Source organism: Erpetoichthys calabaricus, chromosome 2 (assembly GCF_900747795.2).
Source record: "Erpetoichthys calabaricus chromosome 2, fErpCal1.3, whole genome shotgun sequence".
Lineage (NCBI taxonomy): Eukaryota > Metazoa > Chordata > Cladistia > Polypteriformes > Polypteridae > Erpetoichthys > Erpetoichthys calabaricus.
This window is the reverse complement of record NC_041395.2, coordinates 181,798,684-181,813,775: the sequence shown is the minus strand read 5'-3', so window position 1 is coordinate 181,813,775 and position 15,092 is coordinate 181,798,684. Positions and strand designations below refer to the sequence as shown.

General features: G+C 35.5%; 1 protein-coding gene and 1 long non-coding RNA gene across 3 annotated transcripts; both read left to right on the top strand.

The window, feature by feature from the left end:
• Positions 1–1,173: 1,173 nt before the first annotated feature.
• Positions 1,174–14,890, top strand: krtcap2 (keratinocyte associated protein 2). 2 transcript variants are annotated; one of them, XM_028794864.2, is made up of 5 exons: positions 1,174–1,307; positions 3,626–3,780; positions 10,209–10,272; positions 12,723–12,789; positions 14,681–14,890. In XM_028794864.2, the coding sequence occupies exons 1-5, from the start codon at positions 1,304–1,306 to the stop codon at positions 14,799–14,801; spliced, it is 411 nt and encodes a 136-aa protein (XP_028650697.1). In that variant the 5' UTR covers positions 1,174–1,303; the 3' UTR covers positions 14,802–14,890. The 2 variants fall into 2 exon arrangements, with proteins under 2 accessions (XP_028650697.1, XP_028650698.1); XM_028794865.2 differs by having other exon boundaries at positions 1,197–1,307; positions 3,629–3,780.
• Positions 4,502–7,695, top strand: LOC127526741 (uncharacterized). Its single transcript, XR_007934172.1, has 2 exons — positions 4,502–5,253; positions 7,089–7,695. It is a non-coding gene; the product is annotated as an uncharacterized LOC127526741 (long non-coding RNA).
• Positions 14,891–15,092: the final 202 nt, after the last annotated feature.

Genomic DNA, 15,092 nt, shown 5'->3' with positions numbered 1-15,092 from the left:
TACTAAAATGTGATGCGTCATCTTCTGGAATGACAGAGTCATTACACCCGGACGGACACACAGACAGATACCCAGGCACCTATCCTTTTCTTTATGGTGGGTGTATCTGTAAATTCCAATACCTATGGGTGGCGTAAGGAAAGTGGAAATTTTCAATTGATGTTCAATGCACGAATAAACACATTACAAAATACATTTAATGATGAAATGTATTGTACAGAATTTGCAATTAATGATGGTAATGAATTTTCATTCAATATTAATTTTATGTTTTGAAGAAAACATCATGAATGTATTGTCCATTTCTCTGTACACATTCTGTCAGCCTGTTGTGGAAATTCTTAATCGCTCGACGTAACATGTCAAGAGGAATGCCAGCGACTTACTTTTCAAATCTCCTTTTCACTGCAGCAATGGTTATAGGACGTGTGCGGTACACTTGGCTTTTAAGATATCACCACAGAAAGAAAATCACAACCAGTGAGATCTGGGGATCTCGGAGGCCATGGAATGTCACCGTTGCTTGAAATGACGCGCCTTCCAAACAATCGTCGAATAGCTGTCATCGATTGTCAGGCAGTATGCGAAGTGGTTCCACCCGGGGACTTCTTTTTTAAGGTTGAACCAATTTCTTCGATATTACCCACCCATGTTGTAATCGCGTGTGCAGAATCGACACGATCATGATGTCCTAACTGGTAATGACGCTGAAATTCCCTCTGCGCAGCAGTCACACTATCACCATTCTTATTAAAGGCTTTCACAGTGAACGCTCGTTGAGCCCCACTCCACTGCTCCATTATAACTAATCGCGAGGGGTTCTTAACGAGGTCGCATTGGTCCCAAACAACTGCCGATGCTCCAGGGTCACCAACCCCTTTTTCTAAAACGTCTCGTTTCCCTGCTCCACCCTATATAAAATAACACGGTCATATTTAAAACTTATAAACAAAAAAAAGTTAAATGGTTATAACTTTTTTTTTAAGAAACTGCGATAACACATGATGCATCGTTGCCACAGTAAATGGTAAAACATAGCGACTACGTGTAGTTTCTTTACGAAGTTTGAAAATGTTGCAAGTATATTTAACAAGCCTTACTCTTAGTATTTTGCCCTTAAAGCGTGACTGAGCAGGTTTCTTGATTTCGGATTCCAGACACGCGATGTCCTGAGTCTTCCTGGCCAGGCGGGGCGTTATTTGTATTCAGTTGGATTTCAAGTGACGGTCGATGAGTCTGTGCAGCGTACGAGCTTAGTTCAGTGACAGGACTTAGGGTAGTGACTTTGTCTACAGGCGGCGAAATGGGTGAGTTTTTTTCTTCATTCATATTTTTTTATATGAGCTATTTTCAAACGAAAGTAGTTTTGTTGATAAATACAAACGTAAACTGAACGAGACTGAGCGACTTTGTTTTCTGTGGTGCGCTTGCCGATGGGGCACACTGACGTGTCCTAAAGTTGCAAGGGTGTATTTCGGATTTATATTTTCTGCGGATGGTTGTCGCGTTATTTAGCTTGCATTTTCCTAGGCTTTCAAACTACTTAGTCATTTCTTGTAGGCATATCAGCTTAAAACAGGCGTCGTTGTAATTATATTTATGGAAGGAAACGGCTCGTTTTTTATTCAAGCCAGTCAGAAAAGAAAATGCCACGGTGACGAGATTGTCTGTGTCAGTATTGAGAGAGGAGCGTTGTGCGGTAGAAATCAGTATGACAGTCTAAGGATTTGGGGCTTTTTGCAGTGTCGGAGTAAATATCATCGCATTGCAATTACAGATAATGTCGCAGTTTTGAATGCAATCGTTTATTACCTTACATTTGGGCCAGGCACCATTGAATAGCCACGCTTTAATGTTGAGATTGTAACTCATTATTGAAGCTTACTTCACATTATGCTGTTCAACTTGAACCGCCAGTTATCACATCCTATTATATACAGTGTGTTCATCATTTATTAACCTCTCCTAACCTAGGTGAAGTTCGTGGGAGTTGAAGGCATTAGATACAAGCCAAGATCCAGTTCTGGATAGAACAGTAGGATTAGGAGCACGCTCATTTTCAAGTAGGGCCTCTTTATACCAATCATAATACAGTGTAATCATTCATGAGTAGTGCTTTCTGGCTAGCAATGTTATCGATTATTTGGCATTTCTTCGCTACTGTAGCTCATTGTATAATATGATATATAACTGCATTCAGAAGGTTTTGGCTGTAAATCATGTTAAAGCATAAGCACAATTTTTGTCCAGAGTTAATGTTTCACTTTAAGTAATTAATGTGCAACCTGCTATAAATATATTGATTTATAGACAAATAATGAATGGTGAATAATAACAATTAGACATACAACAAGGTCACAACTGGTTTCATAGTCTTCTCTGTGAAGTGATATAATTATTAAATGACTTGTTTATAATGTTCTGGGCCAGGTTCTGCAGGCTTTAAGAATGTTGCATCAGTTTTATTTATTTCACCAAATATTCAATTCCTTTTCTATTTATTTCCTTATCTTAACAGGTCATGACTTGAAACCGTTTTAAGTGGAACAGTGTTTTTTATTTTGCTTGCTTATCATGTCATTAGGGAGTGGTGATGTGTTGGGCATGGTGGTTGGAGTTCTATTTAGTGTAACCGCAAAAGAGCCAGTTAATGGGTGGACTCCCAGTTTGTTACTTTACAAGCTGTAGCATTGTTAGACGTCTCCCTCGGCTGCTCTCAAGAGCTGCACTGCAGATTCGGAATGGGGGAGCTGATGGGGTATGGGTTGGGACACTAGTTGGCAGCAGGCAGATTCACTGTTTCTACAGTTTTGCATGGATAATGACACTTTTTTTTTTGCACTCAGTGGAACTGTTACAAGTGCCCACAGAAAGTCTTACTAAGCGGTGATATTTATTAACAATAAAAATAACATTGAAGTGTATTAGCCGATATAACTCTAAAACTCTGATCAGTTTCTACCATTTGTGTTGTGGTTTGCGTGATCCGCATTAATACATTTCAATTTCTGCTTCAGAAGCATACGTTGCTATGTTACAGAATTGTTATTAAACATTAAATGTTTTAAAAGTTCATGCATTTTGAGACCTTTGTGCATACACAGTCCCATCACTATTACTGGGTGTACTGTAGGCGTACAACTTACTTGTTGATATGGTACAGGCAAGGGGTGCTTGAGTGTTTCAGCTAACGGGAGTTGGCCCCTTAGTCTATATAAAGTGAATTTGATAATGTAGAAAAACATATTAGTGCTCCCTCCCATTAATTTGCTTTTTGCAGTTTGTTTAATCTGATATCTAGGCAAATATCAAAGAAATTCAAAATTTTGTATTGTGTTTTATAAAGGCAGAATAATAGTGTAAAGTAACAAAGCATGTTAATGTTTCCACTCAACCTTCTTTTGGAGTGCCTAGAAAAAACAGGGTGGTTTGCAGTGGAATGGACATTTTCAGTGACATGGAATAAAGTGGAAGCCACCAAGTGGGAGCGAAAGTGAATTCACAGACTTTACAAAATTGTTCTTTTGTGTTTTAATAGATTACAAGTCAATTTGTTTCTAAAGATAAACTTTTGGTTTAGATTAGAAAAGATAAATTAATCATAATGTTCTTTGTTTTTCTCTAGCAGTGAACACAGGCACCTCTCTTGTATTGTCCTCCTTACTTTCACTGCTGTTATTTGCTGGAATGCAGATGTACAGTCGACAGCTGGCTTCCTCTGAGTGGTTCACCATTTTGGGCGGATTCCTTGGCTCCGGACTTTTTATCTTTTCCCTTACTGTATCCTTCCACAGAAAGAGGTTTTCATGGATATGGATAGTGTAGTGCACATTAAACTTATTTCATTTTATAAATTGTTTTATTTATGTTTATATTTTTATCACATGATTTCTTTACTGTACAGTCCTGAAGGTGGTCAGTTCGTCCACAATATTAGTAATTGTTACCTTTTCAGAGTGACTGAGATTATGTGAAGTAGCATGGTGGCCAGAACAGTAATGTAAAGTCATAAAAGTTGAAAATGAATCAATATTAAAAGATTGCAAGTAACTGTTATAGCAAGAGTTCCCAAACTTTTTTCGGCCGCAGACCCTTTTACCAAAAATGTTTAAAAATGTTGACCCCCTAGTCATTTACTTTACTTACTCAAATTAATACATTTGTACAGTACTCGATATTAAATATTTCACTAGATATCAAACTTCATTTTAATCACTTGTAATTAATGATTGAAAAAGATAAAAGGACTACGGAATATGGCATTATTAGGGAATCCATTGCCGGGAATTTGGGAATCCCGCATGTCAGGATTCCCGGGAATGACACAGTGCATGGGCATCTCACATGTGAACAGTTTTAGAACGAGCGACAGTTATTTTTAATAAAACTACTGCAATATGTTGACACCAGTAAAAGACTAACCTTAACTACAAGCAGTTCATGCTGTCATATAAATACATGTGTATAGTTAGTTACGGTAATAAGAACGTAGAAAGCACAACGTGTCGAGCGTGCGGTCGTCCAGGAGAGAGCGCATCTTTGTACAGAGTATGCCAGCCGCTGAGAAAGCACGCTCTGCCTCCACTGAAGTATACGGCACAGTCATCAGATACTGATACACTTGTTCTAAACAACGCCCGCACTTGCTGTTGCTCTGAAACACCACCATTTCAGCTTTTACTGATGCATCCAGTTTCTTGTCATCATTCTGTGATGACAAGTTTCTTAGCACAGATAATGCGGATGCAACAGACTGACGCATTGCAATTTCAAGTTGCTGTTCAAAGCTGTCAACGGCACAGACGTCGATGAACTCTGCCCCGTCTCGGCATTCGTGAGCTGCAGAGTGCAGACTTCTCCCAGTCCACTGTGCTCAGTCAGCCGGAAGACTGACTGCTGCTGGGCTTGTGTTCACTGAATTAATCAGCAACACACTACACCGTGGGCCAAAAAACCGTGCCACTTAATTATTTTCAACTATGACTCTGTTATTTCTTGATCGATTTTTACACTTTTACATGCTATATATGCGAGCTTGGCCATTCCCGTTTTCCTGGGAATTACAGCAGTTTCATTCCCGGGAATGAAAAATGTCCGGGAATCCCGGGAATGGATTCCCTAGGCATTATCTTGTGCAACATTTAATATCGAAACCTGCACTAACGAAAATTAAAGCAAAAAAAATACGAGCAGAGTTTTTTTTTTTTTTTACATTTTTGACATTTATGAAATAAATATGTAAATTCAAAATAAGTACAAATATTGAAATCACTTTATTAAACATAAAAATGAAGTGAAAAAAATCAACATATTCAGACAGAATTAAACATCAACAAAATTACAACAATGAAAGATTTTAATCAGAATTATAAAAATAAGAATACCAAATAAATTAGCTTGGAAAACTGAATTTAATGAGATGGGTGCACCTGGTGATCTGTCAACAATTTATCTATGTCCGGTTTTAAATTAGTGAGTTGCATTCTCAAATCTCCATGTTCAGTGATATGCAATCGATGTCTGTTCTGAAACAGGTTTAAAATTACACTGAAGCCTCTCTCTACCAGATACGATGATGGAAATGCCAGCAAATACTTTTGTACAACAGTCCATAGAGCCGGGTACAGAAGTGGAATATCTTGTTGCAGCCAAACTTTTGATAACCCTGTTTGAATTGTACCTTGAGAACCATCAGCACGAATGAGGATATCAGCTCATCTTGCAAAATTTTATTTGGTTCTGCACTAGTAGTGTATGGGTTTATTATCCAGTCCGATATTTCCAGTGATAGAATATCAAAACTAGGTTTGAAGATATTCTAAGTGAAGAGCCTCCAAGTGGTTGACGTACAGCAAGATGTTTTCTTCTTGGATTGTGCCTATCTTAAATAAGTTGGGGAACTGGGAAAGCTCAGATCTTGCAATATTTTGCTTAAAAAACATTAATCTGGCAACAAAAGCCGATATGACCAATTTTGCTTTGATGAGATTCAAATTGTCTCCTTGCAGTTGTAAATTAACATCGTTAAATTTGCCAAATAAGTCGGTTAAATAAGCAATATCTGTTTTCCAAAAACTCTAAAACAGATTGAAAAACTGCAAAAAATCTCGCCAAACATAAACCTTTTGAAAGCCATCGGACTTCGGTATGGAGAACCAATCGATAGAAATCTTTGTCGCTTTCCTCCCATAATCGTGCGAACAGTCTAGTATTCAAAGCGTTACTTCGAATTTTGTTCACAGCTGTTATAACAAACTGAAGCGATTGATGCAATTTGTCGCTACGGTTCTTAGCTACCAGATGTTGCCTATGGATTATGCAGTGAACTGCAAGCACTTCAGGAACGTGTTGTTTCAGGTAACTTATGAAATCATGAAAAAGATCAACCATAGCTGGGGCAACATCTGACGCAACAGATATTATATTTGTCAATGGAATCACTTTTTCCTTGAAAAGTAGCTCCATTAAATTAAAAATCGATTCGCCTCTGGTGTCAGTTTCTAAAGTTCTAGCAAAAAGCAGCTCTTCATGCACTTCCTGATCTTGAATAAAGTGAACGCACGCCAGCAACAAAGCTTCATTACTTGGTAATGTTGACTCGTCCAATTGGAGGAAAAAAACGTTTTATTTGCAAATGATTGCACAAACTATTTTCCACGTCGTGACTCATTTTGTCGATATGTCTTTGAACTTTGTTATTGCTCAAAGGAATCCTTTTTATAACATCTTGTGCAGGTTTGTGGAGTACAGTGTTCAATACCTCCGCGACGGCTGCTAGGATCAGTTTCTCCCCTATGGTGTGCGGCTCACCAGACTTCGCGATGAGTAGGGATATGTTTGTACGATGCCCTTAATCCATCATCATTTTGCTTCGATGATGAAACAATCAAATTATCTATCGTAGTTCTCTTCAGAATTTTATCTTTAAGTGATTGAAAGTATGACAAATCTTTTTCTTTTTTGCCTGGGTGAATTCTGTTCAAGTGATCTGCTAGTTTTGATGGTTTCATAGCGTCGTTGCTAAAGACTGTTTGGCATATGAGGCACATTGGTAAATGTTTGTTTGATAATGACAGGACAAATCCTAGCTTCAAATAGTCCAAGCTGTACTGTCTGCATTTCCTTTTTGGTTCAGTCATATTATTATCTGAAGAAATAAACTTTTATTAACAAACAATTTCGACAGCCCCTGTGTTTTAAAAAAAACAATAAAGTATGTACTTACTTGAAACAGAAGATTTTTGTTCAAACTCGAATAAATAAACTGTGTCCTGATTTTCTTTTTCGTAGTACTGCTCCTCAATAAATAATTATATTCAAAGTTCAAATCACAAATAAGTACTCTGTACATGTCACATCAAATGAACCAATTTATAGTGTTTTATGAAAGCATGACCGTACAAGACTGATAGATTCTGCTAATATCGAATATCGTCTTGTCCCACCGCGAGCAAGTGCGGGCATGCAACGTTTTTTCATGTCCACACTTGCTTTGATACGTTCAATAAGACAATGCACAGACATGTTTGTGCTACATGTATTTTCATGCATTCTTACGTGTGACTCTCTTAATGACACATTTTACCTTTTCGTTCGCAAGTTTGGTATGTAATGTGTTTTTTTTATCAAAAAAGTGTTTGTTTTTTTTTTTAATTATTTTACTTCTTAATTAGGTACCTATTGGAATCATAGATATTTTGAAGTAAACAAATAGCAGTAGTAAGGGGTCTGTTTTTGCTGTCGTCGACCCCCAGATTTTTTTATTGAAACTATCGACTCCTAGAAAGTTCAAATCAACCACTTTGGAAACACTTGTGTTATAGTAACAGTGCAACTCACAAGATTACAAAATGCAGAATAAAAAATAACTTAATTGTTTTCTTATAATATTGAACAGAGGACCCAGTAAAGCATTAATTGTTTTCTTATAATATTGAACAGAGGACCCAGTAAAGCAGTGATTAATGCTTTTGCTTGATTCAAATCCCATGCCCAGTCCTGGTTTGTGTGGAGTTGTTGGGTTTTTTTTGTTTTTTTCAGTGTATCTGTGTGGGTACTGGTTATGCTGACTCAGATTAGTCCAGTGTAAATGCAAGCATAGATCCACGTGTGAATGTGTCCTGGGATGAACTAATGCCTAGTGCAGCCAGAATAATTTTCTGGTCCTGAAATGGATTAAGCAAATTTGTGAATGGTATGCTTTAAAATCTTGGCCATTGCAACAACACCTTGTTTTGAGAGTACTGTATGTATTCTGATTGCTGTAGGGAACACCCATACATTTTCTTTTAAGAATTTTCATTTATTGGGTCAAGATTAATAATGATATATTTATCCAGAATTGCACACTTGTGTCAGAATATGGTTCTTTTAAAAAGCATGATAATCCAAAACTACATTGGAAATTGAGTGACATGCTATATTGAAATTAAAAGTTTAAACAAAGATTAGATTTGTACGAGGGATGACTTTGGAGCATGTGCTAATTTTGGAGATTAACCTTCATAAAATGGCTTATTTTTAGTTGCATTTTTTTTAAATGTGTATTTTGTCTAACACATAATATACTTTATTCCACAATTTTTGTTGCAACACTACAATGAAACCTGTAGCCAGGAACACTGTAGCACATAGCAACCGCCAATTTTGTTTTTTTTTTTAATATATGTATATATATATGGACTATGATTGAAGCTTATGATTGAATAATGACAACTCATCTTAGAAAGAGCTAATAACACAATGTTCTAACCCAGTGTGCTATTTTGTAATGCTCCTTACAGATGGGGCATATTAGTCATGGGTTTTTTTTTCAGAACACTAGTTTTCTGATAAGTGCTTGACATGAATTAAAGGAAAGTTTTTTGAACATAGATGCAAGAGATATATTTTTGGAGCCATCACACAAATACAAATATACCAACTGTAAGTTACAAGTCAAATTACAGCATGAGATACAGAAATATGCTGTGTTCAGTAAATAATTTTCCCTGAAAACACTGAATTGCAACTGCATTTAATATTTAAGAATTAATTCAACAGTATATGTGGTTATCTTTGTTGAACAATGTCTACTTGAGCGATTTTGATCTCAACCAGTATGCATCTAGCACTTTTCAGTGCTAATAGGAGTACCAAGTTTCATTTGGGTTGAGTTATTCATTTTGCATTTGTGTCCACAGATTCCCATCCAGGCAGACATCACTGTGAAAGTAGTCAAATCTTTTTCGTAGATTCCTAAAATATTTAAAAATGTTGAAAACTCAGTTGAAAATGTAACTCTAAGTATTGTGTGTGTATTTGGACGCCCCTTGCCAATTTACATATTTTATTGGCATTTGAAGTAAAAAAATAGTAAATGTAACAAATTAAAACAATGCCATTTTTATGAAAATCTTAATATATAAATAAGAACTGATATAGAACTAAGAAAAATGTAAGAAAAGTAAATGTGGCATATGCAAAACTTTGGGCACACTACCAAGTCAGTATTAGTAACACTGCCTTTGGCGGTAATCCCAGTTTACACACATTTTTGTAGCCAGTTATGACTTTTGGAAGTCATGTTTTGGAATTTTTTTACCCATTCTTCATTGCAGCTGTGAGATATTCTTGGGGTTCATTGTGTGCATAGTATGGTTAACATTTTAATAAAAATGGCATTGGTATATAACCTGTGAATGTGTGTATATACAGAAAAAGCACAAAGCAGATAAAAAATGGTTGTGGGTTTGAATAATGTTCATGTCTGAGGGGAAAAGAATGAATGGATTGTCTTTCAGTTTGCATTACTTGTGTCACCTTGCTCTGTGCTTCACTGAACAATTATCTTAAATAGCAATTTCATAACACCCACTATATAACTTAACAGGCACATAAATTGCATAGTGTTGAATGATCTAGAATGGATTAGATCTTCTACAGTATATACTGTAATGCAACAAACTACAGTGTTAATTATGTCACTTTACAGGCTGTCTTTCATTAATTTTTTTCTTTCATTTAAGTGACAGACCTTGCATAACAAAATTCTGAATGGCATAGCTCAACATATCTGAGTGCTTTAAACATACTATAATTGGTGAAAGAAAAGTATAGCAACAGAATGTTGGCCCTTGCTGTGTGTCATCCCGTAACAAAGTTTGAGTTGTGTAATATGGCTGACTAAAGTGGTGTTATCGTTACTTTTCCTGAAATGTTAATTACAGGCCTTCAATAATTTAGAAAATCTTGTCTTTGGAAAAGGATTCCAAGCAAAAATCTTCCCAGAAAGTGAGTATAACTTTTTCATTTGTTTCCCCATTATCCACCTAAATAATTTCCATGCACCAACCATTAATTTGCTAATTTTTACTTGTTCTGCATAATGTAGAGCAATTTAAATTATTTATATGCATTACATTCAATTCTCAATTTGTAAAGTGGACAGGATCCAATTGTACCGATACATTTTTTAATAGTTCCTTTCACTCCAATAGGCAAACTGAATTGTAACTACCTGCTTCTTGCCAGATTATTAATGTAGTTAGGTGAATTGTTTGATTTGGTAGTGTACCAATATGTTTTTTGTTTGATTATGAAAGCTTCTAGAATATGACTTAGATATTTACAGTAAATATACATTAGTGTCGTGGTTCTTTGCTTTGTGTTTTCTTCCCTTTTGCCAAGAAAGTTTTGGTAAATGCTGTAAAAAAAAGTCAGCATTGCATGCTTTAGTGAACGATTGATGTATTTAATGGCACTTAATTGAAAAATCACGATCACTTTTTCTAAATATAATAATTAATTTGGTCACTGTTTTATAAGGAGTTTATAACTACTCATGTCCAAGTGCGTTGTTCTATGCATATCCCAATTTTCCTGCTACACCTCAAAGATGTATATGTTAATTGGCAACTGTAAATTGGCCTACATGTGAAAACTATTCCGTTAATAATGGTTTTAGTCAGAATAGTTCAGATTTCAGATAGAACAATTATTTTGTGTTCATAAGTTGATTTCAAAGATAAATAAGCTGTTCATGCCTTTGGACCTTGAAAATGCTTTGAATTTAGTAGGGTTTAAATTATAATGCAGCATTAAGAATAGCAGATTGATTTTCTCCATTGTACAATATTTAAAACAGGATGTCTATAGAAATGTCACTGTTTATACCATATACTGTATTACATTTCAATTAAGCATCTTAAAAATATAATTTTTCTGTAAACTCTCCAACTGACCTTTACACATACAATTGAATTCCCAGAATTATGTTTCACTTTTTGATTATTTTACAGTATTAATGTAGTTTAGAATTAATATTAATCACATTGTAATCATTGCAGTTTTTATAGTCACAGATTATGCTTTAAAGGATAAGTTACCTTTCTGACATACAAAATCATTTAGGGCAATAAATGCTTTTAGATTTACTCATTTTACTTTTCAAAAAAGATACTCTAGCAATTTTTAACTCCTACTTGGCTCCACAAAGGAGCCCAGTCCATGTCAATCTTACATATCTTATAAATGGACACACTTTCTTGTTGCTGCTGTAGTCCTTGCAAATGGTCAGAATATTTTTGTTATTATTATATCATTAATAGTTTTAGTATTTTAAAAATAAGGCCAATTTCTTTTGTTTTTTTTTTCAGTTTAGCAAATGATGAACTATCATTATGTGATTTCTAATTTTGCTGTGTTTAATTGAAGTGACATATTTTGGGTCGCACTCTGGCAATCAGCTTCTTATTTCTTGTTAAATCATAAAAGTGACAGCTTTGTCCTCTCATTTAATCATGAAAGAACATGAATAAGGAAGGTGTGGTAGACCAGTGTTAGAAAAAAATGAGTCTGTGCTTTTTTCAGAATCATTCACTTTCTAAAATACAGCAAACGTTGGATACTTTATTGCTTGAAGAATTTTGAGATTTTTAGGTGTTTAAATTATCTTCAAAATTCAGTTTTTCAAGAAAAAAATCAAGGCAATATACACTGCTCAAATAAATTAAGGGAATGGACTCTGGAGTGTGGACCTTCATGGAATCTGTTTCTGACAATTTGGTCAAAAACAATCACACCGTTCGCTAGCTGTAGTACATTTTATAGGGCTCTAGCAGTGCTCTTCCTGTTCCTTCTCACACAAAAGAGCAGATAATGGTCCTGCTGCTGGGTTGATTCCCAGCTACAGCCCTGTCCTGCTTTCCTCATGTAATGGCCCATCTCCTAGTATCTCCTCCATGCTCTTGAGAATGTGCTGGGACACACAGCAAACCTTCTTGTGACCATCCTAGAGGAGCTGGAGTATATTAAATGGTGAGCATACTCCTTAAACATACTTTTCATACTGGGTTTCACTGAAGTACAAAAAATAACCGCAATAAGCAATGTGAAATTATATGTAATAGATTTGTGTCCTAACTGGTTAGAATAAATAAAGAGAAATATTAATCCTAGCTAGGAATAATCTAGAAGTGTGGGACAGGTGTACCCAGTATGTTTGGTTCAGTAAAAACTGAATTATAGGTTCAGCTGCTAATGAGAAATTACTTTTTTTTTGGCAGTTTCACTCTAAACCTAATTTACTGCTTGTTGATATCAGTATGTACAGTAAATGTGATTTAAGTAAATCTTGTTACTAGACCATATCAGGGATACATTGCATTAGTATTAGTCTAATAAAGAGATGAGTGGTTTTAGAATTATTCACTAATATAAATTTTTGTCTACTCTTTTGCCAGTTATAATCTGCCTGTTTCTAGCACTCTTTGCCTCAGGCCTGGTTCACAGAGTGTGTGTTACCACTTGGTAAGTAGTTGAGTTTTGTAAATTTCCTTAGGTGTGGCAAAGATAATTTAATAGAGGCAATGCAATTTAACTACAATAATACTACTACAGTAGTTCTCAACTTAAGTCTTGGAGGCCCTCAGCACTGTAAGTTTTAATTCCAATTTCGTCTTTTAATTGGATACCTGCATTAATTAAACAAGATGTTACTTTCCAGTTTGTGCTTTTTACATCAATTCAGTAATTACAAACTGGTAATTCATGGTATTGAACGAAGCTAAGAATTTAGATCCAGCAAATTCTTTTCAGAGTTTTAGTATTCTGTTCTTTTTTTAGTGTTCTATTTATTTATGACAGTATTGACTAATGAGCACACAATTTGGTTATACTAAAATAAATTCCATTTAGCAATGAATGCCACTTGCTATGGTGACTGATATACTTGTCAATCTTCTTCTTCTTTCGGCTGCTCCCGTTAGGGGTTGCCACATCGGATCATCTTTTTCCATAACTGATATGCTTGTCAATAATTGTCAGTATTTAGATTAAGAGAGCAACTTACACAGAAAAAAAATTATTAAAAAGAAAATTACAGAGTTAAGCATTGAAAGAAAAAAACTTTATTTTATACTAATGCAAATCTAACACAAATGCACGATTCTGAATGCAAAATAAGATGAGTAAAAGAACATCTAATTAAACATCAATTAGAGGTAAAATTTACTTGCTCAGTGTGAAACTGGTTGGGGAAAAAAGGGCACCCATGGATCTATTGTATGGAGGTAGTTCAGTTTGAAACATTTGGATGTTTTGAATTTTTATATTTAGTATGGATTTAAAACAGCATTTGTCAGTTACTAAACAGAAAATATCAAAATAAATTTAGAATGTGCACATGCTAAATTAAATCAAGTAATTCATGATGGTACAATTCTTTATGAACCCTATGCTGAAATCCCTACAAAATTTATAAACCCCTTAGTTGTTGTTAATCTCTGCCACACTTTAAAGTTCAAGCTCTGTGCTGTATTGTAATACTTCTGAATGCCAATATTGTACACTTCAGTAATGGAGGAACTTTAAGTCTTTTGAGGACTAATTATTTTTGTTGGCCCAAGGCTGGGTATTTTTTTCCCAAAAAACTGAAAGCAGTGGTTTTACACATAAATCAAACTAAAATATTTATTTATAAAAAATGTCACTGTGTTTTATGTTCCATGAACCCCTACACTACATAAAGTCACATACCTATTACACAGCACAGTCCTGCAAGGTATGGTAACGTTAGATGCAGCCAATGGCGTGTATTGCCACAGTACACTGCCTACAGTATGTGCTGCTGTCTCAGGCATCTGTTGCTGCATACTGTGACCGCTGTGGCAGCTGTTTGAAGGCATCTGGCAGCAGCTGTCTTCGTGTAGCCAGTGGCAGCCGTCTTTGATCAACTGTCCTCGTGCGGCCGGTGGCGACATCTGTGACAGTATGCAGCAAAAGATGCCTGAAACAGCGGCACCAGTATAACACGTACTGCTAGCAAATAGAGCCAAACTGTAACATAACAACGGGCTTTCTCAACGTTTACAGCTGATTATTGCCCTCTACCCCTCTAATGTCAACATCCGCCTTACAGTATGTGTCCACATAAGTCAATACCTGCCCTGAAAGAGTTGTTAAAACATCCATTGAATAAGATTTCTCTTTTTGGCTTGGTATCAAGTATTGTAAAATTTCACTGTTTGGTCTTATTATGCTAATCAGGATCTGTATATTAAAGTAAGTAAAAATTCTGTGAGAAACTTGCGGTATTAATCTTAACATTAATTTTACATTATTCAAAGATTAAGTGCAGTGATTTATTAAATTGCACATTGCCTGATTATATTAATGATTGTGTTTTTTTCTTTTTGGGCAGTCTGATTTTCTCTCTCTTTGCTCTATTCTACATCAACAAAGTATCTGCTGCTCTCTACCAGGCCTCAGTCCCTGTTATGACTCAAACCAAAGCATCAGCGAAGAGCAAGAAGAAGAATTAATTCTACTATGCAATGAATTAAATGTACATTTTACATTCCATAGACCTAATGGGTTCTGAAAGATCAATAAATTTACTTTTGTTATTTAAGTACAATTGGCTGAATTTTTCATATGTTAAAAGGTTGCTTAAATAGCACATTTATAGTTGTTTCTCTGCTGACTAACTTTTTGTATTCGGTGACTAAAGCACTAGACTGTAAAACTTCCCCAGGTTGGACCCTGTATCTTGCTGTACTGGGTCACATTTGGGACTGAAACTCTAAGATATAATGCATATTATTTCACTGAAT

What these genes read in the sequence shown, in the direction of transcription:
- krtcap2 (XM_028794864.2), top strand. An exon ending in AGCAAAAATCTTCCCAGAAA is followed by an intron (nt 10,273 to 12,722) that starts GTGAGTATAACT and finishes CTCTTTTGCCAG; the next exon opens with TTATAATCTGCCTGTTTCTA. An exon ending in AGAGTGTGTGTTACCACTTG is followed by an intron (nt 12,790 to 14,680) that starts GTAAGTAGTTGA and finishes CTTTTTGGGCAG; the next exon opens with TCTGATTTTCTCTCTCTTTG.